This window comes from Pseudophryne corroboree, chromosome 4 (assembly GCF_028390025.1).
Source record: "Pseudophryne corroboree isolate aPseCor3 chromosome 4, aPseCor3.hap2, whole genome shotgun sequence".
Taxonomy (NCBI): domain Eukaryota; kingdom Metazoa; phylum Chordata; class Amphibia; order Anura; family Myobatrachidae; genus Pseudophryne; species Pseudophryne corroboree.
This window is the reverse complement of record NC_086447.1, coordinates 557070744-557086134: the sequence shown is the minus strand read 5'-3', so window position 1 is coordinate 557086134 and position 15391 is coordinate 557070744. Positions and strand designations below refer to the sequence as shown.

Below are 15391 nucleotides of genomic sequence, written 5' to 3'. Positions count from 1 at the left end.
TTTAAATTAAATCTAATAATTTGCTTTTAGAACCTGCTTTACACTAAAGCAGTATTTCTAAATGTTTTGGTATTGGATAATATATAGGCAATAAATCTTTTAGTTCTCAGGGAAATCTCAGAAAGCTTTCTAACTCTAGGGCATGCTGGCATTAAAACTGAGGCTACAATAATTTTACTTTGTGTCACACTACTGTATTAATGACAAGGGTGTATATTTTAAGTCAAACACACATACCAAACATTTACACTCAAATTGTTCAACATTGTACCCAAGGAGGGACACTTGGAAGGAAACACTAGTCCAAGGTTTTCACTGGAAAGAGAGGATCACTGAACCTTCTGTCGGATGAAGTGTATCGTGTGCAAATCACTTAACAACAAATAGAACAATAATAATAAAGACAGAGACATAAGTTTGGCAGCAAAATGGTTTGCTATTTATTTAAATATTTATTTAAAGGAATGATGGTGGCAAAGAAAGGGCGGCCAGAATCAGCACAATAACAACCAACAACATGCTTTGTAGGTGGATACCGCCCAAGATGCACAACTCCACTATAACACAACTTTAACACAACACAAAGGGTATCCTCTTGACTTTCCTACTTGACTACCCACCTGTTTGGGTGATGACACTGCTTCCGTCTGGGTGGTCAATAAAGGGAGTGCACCCAATACAATGATTGCACTAGTGCTGCCGTTCGTTGGCTGTTTTGTGGGGGGATAAAGCAATCACCAATCTATAATTGACGGAGGGTGGTCAAACTGGAACGTCCAACACAGACACACCTCTGCCACACCATAGGCAGGTTAGGTCAGCTCTCATGCCAGCCCCCATCCTAGAGGTATAAACAACCACATTCTTATAGCAATAATCAAAAATTACAATTTTAAAATGTCTTCCATTATATCACTGTAAATGTAGTTAGTTTTATTTTGGAATCAACTAATGTGCTCCAAAATACTACTTTAGAAAATATATGCAACTACTGATACTTTCAGTTTTAGGCACAGTAATCTATTTTATTCAAATTTACTACATAATTTTGATTGTGTTAGCTTTATTTTTGATACAATTTAAGACTCTCCAGTATTGCCATCTGCACCAGTCATACCATCACCTACCGTGTCTGGCAAGCAATTTGCTGGAACCAACAATCCAGAGGAAGCCACTAGGATTCTTGCTGAGAAAAGGAGACTTGCTCGAGAACAGAGAGAGAGAGATGAGCAAGAAAAGAGAGACAAAGAAGAGGAAGAACGGTAAAATGCTCTCTCATAATTTCTTGTCTCATAATAAGAACAGTCAAAGGTTTAAAGTTAATGAACCCAGACCAGATAACAAGCAGTGTGGCAGACTTTTTGTGTAAGACGTACAGCACCCTTTGTTTATGCTTGTTTACTTGTTGCAGAAAGAGAAAGGAGGAATTGGCTCAAAGGGAAGCCGAGGGAAGAGCTCAGCAAGAGCAGCAGGCAAGACAGCTGGATGCAGAGCGAAAGCTGAAGGAAGAAAAAGAGCGTCGGGAAAAAGAAAAGCAGCTCAGGCAACTGGCAGAGGAAAAAGAGCAACGAGAGCGGGAGGAAGCGGAGCGTCTACAGAAACAAGTATGTTCAATGTTCCCCACTGACAAAGCTCCTGAGCATCTAAGCCAGTGAATGGGGAACCTTTGGCACTCCAGCTGTTGTTAAACTACACATCCCAGCATGCCCTGCTACAGTTTTGCTATTTGGCCTTTCTGAAACTGTGGCAGGGCATGCTGGGATGTGTAGTTCAACAACAGCTGGAGTGCCAAAAGTTCCCCATCACTGATCTAGGCTGTCCTGGCAAACACTCTAATGTAGCAGATGATGTCAGATATTAAGGTCTGTCATATATCTCACAGGCTTAATCAAAAGGATGATTGGTTCCTTATAGATAATCTGTAACAATGACCGCCTCAATTTTTTAATGTAAGTTTACACTATTGGGGTCTATTTATGAAGCAGTGAAAAGAGTGGAGAAGTTGCCCATGGCAAGCAATCTGTAATGAGGTAACATTTATAAAGTATATTCTATAAAATGTATACGTAGCAGCTGGCCAACTTCTCCACTGGCTCACTTCTCCACACTTTTCACCTCTTCATGAATAGACCCCATGTATGATATGTTTTTTGGGGTATATCCCATAAGAATAGATGTAATATATTAGAATCTATGGCGATGTTCATGAAAAATATGCAGGTCTTCAGCTTGACAAACCGAATATAGACTTGTATTTTGTACCCATCCCAGTGTGACCTGTCAGTGGGAGAGGTGGCACTCCTTGTAACAACAACTGTGAAGATTAGGAGCTTCTGGCAGAGCAGAAAGGTGGGAGAAGCTGCTCAACTGATACAATATGGTTGCATATAAGACTGCCCACCTGCTGTAATGTGACCATTTGCTGTGCCAGCCACCGATCACACTGACATCCGCTCTCCCACCTGTTCTAAAGGCCTCTCCAGTCACATGCTCTACTGCCTGCTGTGAACCCAGCCTTCACAGTTGCTGTTACAGGTGGCGCTTGCACCTGATGTGACAACCACCCATTCCACTTATTGTGCTGGTCACTGGGTATTAAACTATTGCGTTGGCTGTGAGGTCATGGGAGTAGGCAGACATCAGGTTGTTTATTAGCTATCCATTTTGGCATCTGCAGGTGTCGTTGCCGATTCACCACAGCAGGCGCATCTACATGTTCAGCAGCACTTGTGTGGGTCACAGCTGGATCCAAATGTAAACGCCAACCTACCAGTGGAGCTCTGTGGCACACATGCTGCAGCGCTAATCAGCCCTGTTCCAGGAGCCCCACTCACAAAAGGGGTCAGGACGGCTCCTGCCTGGTGCCACTCAGCTTGCGCTGAACACCGATCTTGCATGCTGTAGACAGCTGGCTCTTGTGAGTCTGACCATAAGCCACTGTCCTTTGTAACATAGTGTAGTTTGAGCCCTGCCAATTCACTGCGGGCTCCAGTCCCTGTAGGCCTGCTGAGAGCACTATCAATTTTTTTTTAAGCGGCGATCATTTACACCACAGGTTCATGTTTTCTAGGTCACCTGTGTGTTTTTAAAATGTGACATTTAGCGATACACAGAGCAATTGCTGGGTGACCTGAAAAACATGACTGTTGTGGGGTCCTGTGGACCGAGTTTGAGAACCACTGATTTCCACAACAATACCAGGTTGATTCTGCAATGTAAGTTATTGCTGATTTAACTAAAGGCCTAATTCAGAGCTGCGAAAGCATCTCACTGGTGCGATCGCCTCTGCGTGATTGAAAGGCAGACGCAGTCCGGGGCATGCCAGCTGCATTTTGAATGCCATTGGGGGGGCGCGGTCTGGAAAACGCAGGCTTGTCCGGACCGATGCAGGGACAGGCCACGGCGGCTGCGTGACGTCACACGCATCCGCTGCAACCCAAACTCTGCAGGGAGATACTCGCCATGTGCGAAAGTATCGCCACCATGTGATGCTTTCGAACCTCTGGGGGGGGGGGGGGGGGGGTAGGGCATGACATGCAGGGCGGGCTAGATCCGTGCTGTGCGTCTTTCGCATGTCAGCACATCTACGATCAGCTCTGCATCACCCCCTTAGTGGGAGACTTGCACAAAGTCTCACAGGCTATTACATAATCCCCATATTTGATATTTGTTTCCCCTTTTTCTCCCCCTTGTTTATGCCCCTGCTGTCTGCCTTTTGTACCTGTCGGCCTAATGCATGTTGATCACATGGGGTCAACCTTTTGACTGTTAAACTAGACACTGTAGATGCTCTATACCATATCCATATATAAAACAACCATCTAACACTGCATTTCTGTATGTTAAGACTGCTAACCTGTAAAGAACAGAGGGGGATATTTATCAAGCCTTCTAAAGAGTGGAGATGTTGCTAACTGCAACCAAATATATTCTATAAAATAATAAGTAGAAACTGGTTAGAATGGACAACATCTCCATTTGTCTACTTCTCTAGTCTGTAGGAGAAGGGTAGCTAAAATGGTAATAAAAATCAAATGTAAGTAGAATAGGACACAGTATTATCCTTCAGTTTTGCGTGTATATATATATATATGTATGTATGTATATGTGTATATATATATATATATATATATATATATATATATATAATATCCACATACACACACGCACACAGTGAATGAATGAGTGATTAGCATAATAATCCACCAGTAATTCCTTTTCGGCAATGGTTATCTATATACTTCAATCACTTAGTACATAAACTCAAACTGAACTTCCTGTTCTATAAGGGCACAGGCAAAGTGTTTTTATTTTGTATTTACAGGTTTCTGCTGAAATCACTAAAACATAATTGAAAAACTGATAAACTCGAATAATATTTTTTTTATTTTTTTTTATTTATTTAGATAGAAGAAGCCAATCGCATTAGGATAGAGCGGGAAAAACATTTCCAAAGAGAGGAGCAGGAACGTTCAGAGAGGAAGAAGGTAAGAGGTTATCCCCAGGGGTTCTCACACGCTGTGTCTGATAGGCAGCATTCAACCTCAGGTCCCAGTGGCTTTGTTTTCCAAAATGGCATATCTGTTGTCATGATGTCACAAAGAGTCATGAAGAGGAGCAGGCTCTGCATCTTGCAGACAAGATGAGAGGGGGCCGGAGGTACAACGGAAGTGAGGAAGGTGCTGTAGGCATACAAACTTTAAGTTGCTGGAGTGACAGAGGCAGAAATGTGTATAAGGGGCACTACTGTGGGCATTATGTGTAAGGGGCAGTACTACTGTGGTAATTGTGTATAAGATGCACTACTGTGGGCATTGTATATATATGGGGCACTACTGTGTGGCATAACAGGTGTAAAGTGCACCATTGTGTAGTGCAACGTAAATAAAAGGCACTACTGAGTGACATTGCCTGAATAAGGGGCATTACTATGTGGTGTAATATTAATCGGAGCACTCCATGCAGTGTGATTTGAATAAGATTTTGCTATTGTGTGGTGTCATTTGAACTGGGGGTACTATTGTGTGACCATGCTGCTTATTTGCAAGATCAATGTCCCTTTTAAGGCAAGGGAAGTAGTTCACTAATTTATAGTTTGCAGGGGGTGCTAAAAACACTAGCACTGGTCTTGGCTCCGCTTAATGTGACGGGGGTGGGGGAGGGGTGGTAGGTGGCATGGTAAATGAGTTCCACCACCTCTCCAGGACCACTTTAAGCCCTGGTTATCCCTATAATTAGTACGCTCTTGTTACTGAGCACCAGTGTCACAAAGAGCAAAGGTGAGACAGTATATTCCTGTTTCTAAACCTGTTTTGTTTGTACATCCTCACTAATTAAAAAATACAAAAATGTTTAATGAATCCTTAAATCAATTTTGTAATAAATGAAAGATAACTAAATAATAAATCCCCAACTGTTCTTTTTGACAATCTATCTATCTATCTATCTATCTATCTATCTATCTATCTATCTATCTATCTATCTATCATTACGGAAGGAAGCAGAATTACCCAATAAGTCAATAATTGCATAGTCAGTTACTTTTTGAAATTTATATTACTTGAAATATGTTTATTATTATAACCAGCTTCTTATATAGCGCAGCATATTGCATTGTGCTTTACAGTTGGAAACAACAGACATAGAGGTAGGAAAGCTTCTCTCAAGGTTACAATCTATAGGGATATATGCATTGAGATATATATATATATATATATATATATATATATATTGAGTATCCCTTATCCAAAATTAAAAATCCCACATTTTTGAGTCCCCTACTGAGATAATGACACATACATTATATATTATGTGTATATATAGATATATTATATAGATATATAATATAATATAAATATATTTGTGTCATTATCTCAGTAGGGCAACCAAAAATGTGTGATTTTGGATAAGGGATACTCAACCTCTATATATATATTTATAATGTACGTTTTTCCCCACTGGGTGGTACACAGGGACTCTTACAGACTTTTGCCTTGAAGCCTGCAATATATCTAGGTAGGCCCCTGGACCTGCTCGCTGTAATATGGTATAAATGAACTGGAGGACATTATAATGTTAAATAATATGTACTGGGGCAGTGCTTTAATGTGGATATGAAGTGGAGGCACTATGGTGTGGCATAATATGAAGTGGAGGCACTATAGTGTGGCATAGGGGTATATTCAATTGAAGTCTGATCCATTCCGACATTCATTTGTCGGAATGGATCCGACCAGGGCTATTCAAATGGCCATCTCAATTAGACGTTTAAAAAGTCGAATTGAAATGAGGGAGCGGAGAGGAGGAGACGGGGTGGGGGAAGGGGGGAGAGCCGCGGGCAGACAGGGGAGAGCAGCACTACAGCAGAGTTGTAGGAGGATGTAGCACCGCTACCAGACCTCACAGCAGTGTCCACCCGGCTCCAGCAAGCAAGACCTCGCTTGCTGGAGCTGGGCGGACGCTGCTGTGAGCGGCAGCTGTGACACATCCTCCTGCATATGCTGTGCTGTAGTCACTCGTCTCCCTGCGGCTCTCCCCCGTCTTCTCCTCTCAGCTCCCTCATGTCCCTCATCTCAATCCAACTTTTTTTAAAGTCAGATTGAGATGGTCGGAAAGGGGGCAAAACCTATCGGATTTGCCCCCGTTTCCAACAGAAGCACGGGGATCAGCAGCTATTCCGCCGATCCACGTGCTTTCCAACTAGTCGAATTCCTTGACTTGTCGGATAATTTTGGGGTATATGGAATAGGTCGGAACCCCTTCCGACCTAAAATAGTAGAAAACTGCAGTCTTTCCAACAGACAGCAGCTTTCGGCTTCAATTGAATATACCCCACAGTATGAATTGGGGGCACTCTAATGTGGCATAATAGGAAATGGACACACTGGGGGGGGGGGGGGGTATTCAATTGTAACCGACAGGAAAAAACAGACACCCAACCGACTTTTCAAACAATTGAATCCCCCCCCCCCCCTCTGTATGTCATATTATGAATTGGGCGTTCTGTGTGGCATAATGTGTACTGGCAGCCCTACAATCAGGGCCAGTGTAGAGCCTCTGTGAAACCCTAGGCAAATCTTCAGCCTAGCGCCCCCCCTAACCTGCAAACCCCACCACCACGTCCACTACTTCCTGAAGGGGAGATGCAGATGGGCTGGGGTGAATTGCATCATTAAACGTATGCAGAGAAAAGAGACAACACTACAGGGGGTAAATTTACTAAGGTGGGAGTTCTATTTAAGATGGGATATTGCCCGTAGCAACCAATCAGACTCTGCTTCTCAATTATCTAGCACCTTCTAGAAGATAGTACCTGGAATCTGGTTGGTTGCTATGGGCAACATCCCATCCTAAGTAGAACTCCCATCTTAGTAAATTTACCCCCAGGACTTTTAAAGTGATAAAGTATATCTTTACTTATATATAAAGTAAAAAAACAGTTGTGAATTTGTTCACAATCAACTTTCACTTTAAAATTGCTGTAGTGCAGTATATTCTTTATATACTGTATAATGCTGTATATAGGGTCTGGTGGGGATATCTAATTGGGGTTGGATACGCGATGCCGCCGGTCAGAATACAGACAGCAGCATGCTGACCACTATAATACCAACATCTTGAATTCAATGAATTAACTTTACCCTAACCCTTCCTCTCTGCAGCCTAACCCTCCCCGGCATGCTAAAATTCTGGATGTCAGCTGTCAGGATTCAGGCATCATATATTTGCATGCACCTTATTGTGTTACATGCCCCCATCTGTAAGTTCATTACTGACCCCTTCAGTTTTTTGCTAAATGAATGCAGTGGCTCCCTCCAGTGGCCGGTGCCCCTAGGCTGCCGCCTAAAGCTGCCTATTGGTAGAGCCGGCCCTGCCTACAATGTGACATAACGTGAACTGGGACATTAACATTAACACCTGCAGCGGAGAGGAGCATTGGGAATGGGGCCCCTTATAAATGTTGCTATGGGGCCAACAAAGTTCTAGCTACACCCCTGCTTGTATGATATGGTCACACTGCAATGTTGACCAGTGGTCAGGAGGATGTGAAAGTGAAGAAAAAAAAGAAAATGTGAGGATATGTGTGAAGAGGTGATATATTTAGATAGGAAAGCTTATTATGTGGGTAGTTTTGGAATTTGATAAGCTTGCCTGAAAAGGTGAGTTGTGGCAATGCTTGAAATTTTGGAGACTGCGGTAGGGCATTCCACAGAGATCGAAGAAAGTCCTGCAATTGTGCATGGGAGCGAGTAATGAGTGTGGATGAGAGACGCAGATCTTGTGCAGAGTGGAGAGGTCGGGTTGGGAGATATTTTGAGATAAGCAGAGAGATGTATGTTTGTGTCGTTTGGTTAATAGCTGTGTGTGTAAGTAAAAGCGTACCAACAGACGATGACATTTGGTAAGGAGAATTAACCTCGCAGCTGCGTTCAAATTGAATTGTAGTGGTGAAAGTCTGTATTTGGTAAGACCTGTTAGGAGACTATTGCAATTATTAACATCAGTTGATAATAAGAGCATGAATTAGTGGTTTTGTAGTGTCTTCTGTAAGATATGGTCATATTTTGGATATGTTTTAAGATGTATATAACATGATTTTGAGACAGATTGAATATGGGGAACAAAGGGCAGTTCAGAGTTAAGGATGACACCTACGCAGCGAGCTTGTGGGGTAGGTGAAGCTTGTGATTGCCGAGTTATCAACAGTGATTGAGATATCAGGTTGGTAACTACTATTGGTCTGTGGAAATATAAAAATTTAGTTTTGGAAATGCTAACTTTGAGGTGGCGAGTTGACCTCCAACATGAAACTGCAGAAAGGTATTCATTGACACGGACCAATACAGATGGTGAAAAATCTGGGAAGGATAGGTAAATCTGTTTTATGTCCATACAATGTTTGTGTATAAAATGTAGTTCAGATGTTCATTAGGAGAGCAGAGTTTCAAACCAGTGTACCCCGTGACTGCTTGCCACCTTGCCTTTTGGCTGCCTGCTGTGCCCGTTCTGTAGACAACTTATTGGGGTGGGTCACTGACTGGCCTGCATCAGATTACAGCAGTGTATTGTGGAGCTTGTTTCTGTTGATAAATTATTTAACTCCACCTAAACTTCCACATTTTTTTTTGTATTGCACAGCGACTAGATGAGATCATGAAGAGAACCAGGCGTAGTGAATCTGGAGATAAGGTATTAAGAACTAGTAATTGTCTTGTATACATTTCCTCGTGGGCTAAAACCATGTATTAGTACCAAATATGCTTCCCATAAAAAAGTAATTGATGATTTTACCCCTTACAGGTCAGCTTAGTACTTTTACTGTGCAAGGGACCAGAGTATCTAGCTGACATGCATTTGCTCTGGAAATTAAGCATGTAGTGAATCCCTTTTTTAGGGGTTTAGCCAAAACCCAAACCATCCTATATAAAGCTTAACTGATAAATGTTTATATATACAGAACTGTGCCAAAGTTTTAGGCAGGTGTGCAAAAAATGCTGCAAAATAAGAATGCTATAAAAAAATAGAAGTGTTAATAGTTTCTTTTTATCAATTAACAAAATGCAAAGTGAAAAAACTGAAAAGAAATCTAAATCAATATTTGGTGTGACCACTCTTTGCCTTCAAAACATCATCAATTCTAAATACACTTGCACACAGCTTTTGAAGTAACTCGGCAGGGAGGTTGTTCCAAACACCTTGGAAAACTAGCCACAGATCTTCTGTGGATGTAGGCTTGCTCAAATCTGCTTCTGTCTCTTTATGTAATCCCAGACAGAGTCATTGATGTTGAGATCAGGGTTCTGTGGAGGCTATATCATCAATTCCAGTAATCCTTGCCCTTTTTTACGCTGAAGATAGGTCTTAATGATATTGGGTGTATGTTTGTACTGCTGCAGAATAAATTTGGAGCCAGACACCTCCCTGATAGTATTGTATGATGGAGAAGTACCTGCCTCTAGTTTCGGCAAACAAACTGCCTTCTCTTACAGCCAAATATTTCAGATTTTAACGCCTTAATCCAGAGCACCTGCTGACATTATTCTGCACTCCAGTTCCTATGTTTTCTCCGGCAGGGTCCACAGGTTATCCACAGGATAGCAATGGGATATGATGGAGCGACAGCAGATTGGCACCAAACGATCAAAAGCTTTTCCGGCCTCCCAGGATGCAATGGGCCTGTCCATATATCCCACTCCCTGGCTCAGGCAAATCAGTTTTTTGTTTGGTGCGGCAGGAGCCGGACCATGGTCAGAGGGCTGCTGTTTTTTAGCAGCCTCAAGCTTTCTTATTTTATTTTATAGTCTTACTATTTTCTTTGCATGATCTTTCTAAACAGCGTCTTACATGCATATTGAAAATAGTCGCTCCAACAACTCTCCATCGGGTTGCGACAGCGCTTACCCACGAGTACAGTGCTGTTTCGGCGGGCGACTGTGGCCGGAGCACGGGGAGAAGGTAAGGCATCAGTTCTGCGTAGCATGCATGGAATACGGACACAGCCACACTGTTTTGGTAAGAGACTACCAAACAGTAGCTGACGCGCCGCCACCACGGGTGCTCCAGCGCTAGGTCTTAGGGATCATAGGCACCAGGAATAGCATGAGGCCGCGATCCCTAGGGTTGATGTCAGCAGTGGGGAGTCAGATGCTCGCGTGGTTGCCCCTCCCCCCGGTTCATGACCAGTTTCCGCCGAGTCTCCCGCCATGAACTGTTTCCGCGCTTCCATCTCAGACGCTACCAGAGGGGACTTGGTCGCAGCAGAAAGCCTCTACGTCGGTGTTCACTGAGCGCTACCACGAGAGATCAGGTCGCAAAATAGGCGGCTGTGTGACCACTGCGTCTGTGTTCACTGAACGTTACCGTGAGGAGATTCGGTCACAGCATAGGCGGCTGTGTGACCGGTGTGTCTGTGTTCACTGAGCGTCTGTGTCCACTATGGGTTCCTGGAGCGGCAGTGAACACTAGTAGTGTCTGAATCCACTCAGCGTTCGCTAACGTATTGATCGATCACTGGTAGCGGGGTGAGTCTCCCTGTATCCCACTCTACTGAGTACGGGCTATGCAGCACTAAATGTCTATCTACTTTGTCAGTATGAATAGGTAAGTTTAAGTGCCTATTGCATATGAGTCTGTGTACATTTACTGTGGTTTTCTTCGCATTTGCGTCTGAATACGTTAGATCTGTTTTACAGGATTCAGTAAATGTTCACCTACATACTTAAATAAGTGTTTGTAGTTGATGATGTGCTCATATGACTAATATATAACATGCGACTGACTGCTAGTGTGTTTGCTGACTTTAATATATGTTTGTCAGTTGTTGTTTCTTCTGATCCTTAATGCTGGTGCATGGGTAGGGTCAGATTGATATCACTTCAGAAGGTTAAAGTGATCACAGTTACAAATTGTGTAGAACACTGTGAAAGTGCTGATTATTTATCATGTCTAAGAGCGGCAAAAGTGACGAAGGTACACTTACAGCAACACTTATATCATGTTTGTCTTGCAAAACTGTATTATCCTCTCAGGATCTGTTTCAGGATAATTTATGTGCAAATTGTTTTGCTTTCCAGCAGAACACAAGGTAGATCCCTGTACACCATTAGGTACAGATAGAGCCACCTTGGGCTATGTTTGCACAGACCTTGTCCAGTATAGCTGAACGGATAATTCCTACAGCTTCTGTACCAGGAATAGGGTAGCCATACATGCAGCTCCCTACCTATGATATATCATTTCCTCCAGCAGCTTCTCAAATGAAACAAGCTGATAAACCGATGGTAAGTAAATCTTCACCTTCACAGGCTACACATGATGATTCATCGGGTGATGAAAGCTCTATTTACTCTACTTCAGTATACGAAGAGGAGGAAGAAGGTCTCAGCTCAGTGGATATAGCTGAATTAATTAGAGCAATGAAGGTTATTCTATTTTTAGCAGATTCAGCAGAGCCTGTGTTAAAAACCAAGGCACCTGTGTTTAAACGTCCCAAGACAGTTAAGACTGAGTTTCCAGGGTCAGATCAGTTGACGGAAATCATGGAAGAGGCTTCGGCAACACCCAATAAAAAATTATAGAATTCCCAAAAAATGGGACTCCAATTATCCTTTTCCAGCTGGGGACTGTTTAAAAAGGGAGGTAGCTCCTAAAGTAGATACGCATGTGATTCGATTAGTGCGAAAATCTATATTGCTTTTGCCATCAACATCCTTAAATGATGTCACAGATAGGAGAGTGGATGGTTTTCTAAAAACCACATTTTCCCTGTCTGGAGCAGTCATAAGGCCAGTCATGGCTTCAGCCTGGATAGCAAAGGCAGTGGCTGCCTTTGTTGATTCATTGGAAAGTGATTTTTCATCAGCTTCTAGAGAGCAAAAATCTTATATAGCCCATATTAAACAAGCAGCAGTATTCTTGGAAGAAGCCGCATTAGATATGGGTACTATTGCTTCTATGGCATCAGCCTCAACAATAGCTGCTCAGAATCCAAGAAGGTTTGGGAATTTTTGCCTTTTTCTGGAAATATTCTGTTTGGTAAAGAACTGATCGATATTCTGGAGGCAGAAGCAGACTCCAAGAAGGTCAAGTTTCCTTCCACATATAACCCCAAACCTAGGGGTCTGGTTTTCCGGCCCTTTCGATCTCAAGAAAAACCAAAAGGAAAAAGTGATCGTAAGCAGCCCCAATACAATAAGTTTGGTAAATCAAAAAAGCATTGGGCTACCAGAGGGCCAGCTTCCAAACCAGAAGATAAGCCATCAGCCTGATGGTACGGGCCTCCGCCTGGGGGATCCCAGTGTGGGGGCCGACTTCTTCAGATGTCTGGGTGCAAGAAGCGGTATCTCTAGGTTATGTTTTTTCCTTCAAGAAGCATCCTCCTCGAAGGTTCTTCTGTACCAGCCCGTCTCGTGGTAGAGACAAAGGCCAGAGCCTTGCAAGAAGCAGTTCAGAAATTGCTTCAGTCAGGAGTAGTCATTCCAGTACTCCCGGTACAACCGGGGAAGGGGTTTTACTCCAACTATTTTTGGTTCAGAAGCCAAATGGGTCATTTCTGCCCATTCTCAATTTCAAAATGCTAAACAAATATATTTGGGTAACGAGGTTCCACATGGAGACGTTACCAGGGGATTATATGGTATCCCTGGATATTCAAGATGCTTATCTACATGTTCCTATAGCACTGTCCCATCATTATCTCAGGTTCGCTATCCTCCAGCAGCATTTCCAGTTCCAGGCCCTACCCTTTGGGTTAGCCACAGCCCCCAGAGTATTTACCAAGATTATGGTGGTTATGGCAGCTTATCTCCGCAAGCAGGGAATTTTTCCATACCTCGACAACCTTTTAATCCTGGCACAATCACAGGAATTACTCCTGTGCCATCTTCAACAGACCATAACATATCTGCAGAGGCACGGGTGGCTCATAAATTGGGCAAAATCATCTTTGGTGCCGTAACAACGGATGACTCACTTGGGGGCTGTACTGGATTCAGGTCTGCAGAAAGTATTTTTACCTCGGAACAAGATATCCAAGGTACAGTCAAGAATTCAGGACTTGTTACACAGTCAGAGGGTATCCATTCACGCAGCCATGCGAGTGATGGGGTTGATGGTGTCAACATTCGACATGGTGTAATATACCTAATTCCACTCGAGGCCTTTACAGTGTCTGATTCTGGCCAGATGGAATGGAGTACATCAGACAATAAAGAAACAGACGATGGTACTTCCAGTGAAAGTAAGAAAGTGATTAGCCAGGTGGCTACAGACATCCCATCTAGACAAAGGGAGACCCTTTTGGATATCAGAATGGGAGATCCTGACAACAGATGACAATCTTTAGGGCTGGGGAGCAGTGTCCGGAAAATTGTGGTTCCAGGGACAATGGACAAGAGAAGAAAGTTGCCTGCCAATAAACCTGTTAGAACTTCAGGCCATATACATGGCACTGGTTCAGGCAAAGGACACTCTTCAGGGAAATCCAGTCCAGATCTGCTCGGACAATGCGACGGCAGTAGCATACCTCAACCATCAGGGTGGAACTCGCAGCCAAAAAGCAATGAAGGAGGTAAGTAGCATACTAAAGTGGGCAGAACTCCATCTTCCAGCCTTGTCCGCAGTGTTCCTTCCGGGAGTCCTAAACTGGGAAGCGGACTTTCTCAGTCGACACACCATTCAAGCAAGCGAATGGGCTCTACACCCGGAGGTTTTTCAGACTCTAGTAGACAAATGTGGGTTGCCAGAAATAGATCTCTTGGCATCCCGTCTGAACAACAAGGTGCCCGCATACGGGTCAAGGGCAAAGGCTCCCGGAGCAATCTTTGTGGACGCCTTGTCGGTAAAATGGGACTTGCATCTTGCTTATCTGTTTCCTCCGATCACCCTGTTACCCAGGGTGGTGAGGAAAATAAAGCAAGCAAAGGGTGCCGTGATTGGCACAGAATGCATTGGTACACAGATCTGCAGAGAATGTCAATGGATGCTTCATTTCTGCTCCCTCATCGTCCAGATCTACTGATGTAAGGTCCCTGTTATCACAGACATCTGGATCGGCGGTCTTTGACGGCGTGGCTCTTGAAACCTCTATCCTGAAGTCGAGGATTCTCACAACAGGTAATTCAAACAATGCTCAGAGCAAGGAAACCCTCCTCAGCTCGTATTTATCACCGAATAAGGCAGTCCTATATTCATTGGTGCAGTGAAAGAAATGTGGACCCGAAATCTTTCAGAGTTTCCAGGGTATTAGCATTCCTTCAGGCAGGAATGGATAAAGGTTTAAAAGTGACTTCCTTAAGAGTGTAAGTATCGGCATTGACTGTATGGTTCCAAAAGAAAATTACCAACTTACAGGATGTGCGTACTTTTTTCCAGGGAATGCTGCGCATTCCAGCTCCTTTTGTTCCGCCTACAGTAACGTGGGACTTATGTTTAGTCCTGAAAGCTGTTCAAGTTGCCCCATTTGAACCACTTAATAAAGTGGATCTTAAGTGGTTGACAGCTAAAGTGCTCTTTCTACTGACTATGGCATCAGCTAGAAGAATACCAGATTTAGGAGCGCTGTCATGTCGTTCCCCTTTTCTGATTTTTTTATCCAGATAAAGCAGTTCTCAGAACTAGGTCTGGATATCTTCCGAAAGGTGGTGTCTAAATTCCACCTTAACAAAGAAATTGTAGGGGCGTGGCCTAGCTACTAACCAGGGCGGACGTGTTTCTTTATAGCTCCTAGCCAACACTGATTAAACCCCTCTTTCCTATTCTTGCCTGGAGACTTTGGGGGCACATTAGAGGCCTAGACTCTAGAGGCCTGCGCTGACCCCCTGACTAGAGCTGCGGAGCCGACGGACACCCTGTGTGCCCGTGCAGGTTGCGGCCTAAACGGGGAGCAAAGCCG

The 15391-nt window shown here is 43.5% G+C and overlaps 1 protein-coding gene across 7 annotated transcripts in view; it reads left to right on the top strand.

The window, feature by feature from the left end:
* MAP7 (microtubule associated protein 7) overlaps positions 1-15391 on the top strand; it is a 401030-nt gene that overhangs the window by 316742 nt on the left and 68897 nt on the right. For all 7 annotated transcript variants that reach the window (XM_063917404.1, XM_063917401.1, XM_063917406.1 and 4 more), the window contains 4 exons: positions 1085-1262; positions 1412-1604; positions 4407-4487; positions 9139-9189. In XM_063917404.1, coding sequence (XP_063773474.1) covers positions 1085-1262; positions 1412-1604; positions 4407-4487; positions 9139-9189 — 503 coding nt within the window. The remainder of the gene's footprint in view (positions 1-1084; positions 1263-1411; positions 1605-4406; positions 4488-9138; positions 9190-15391) is intronic.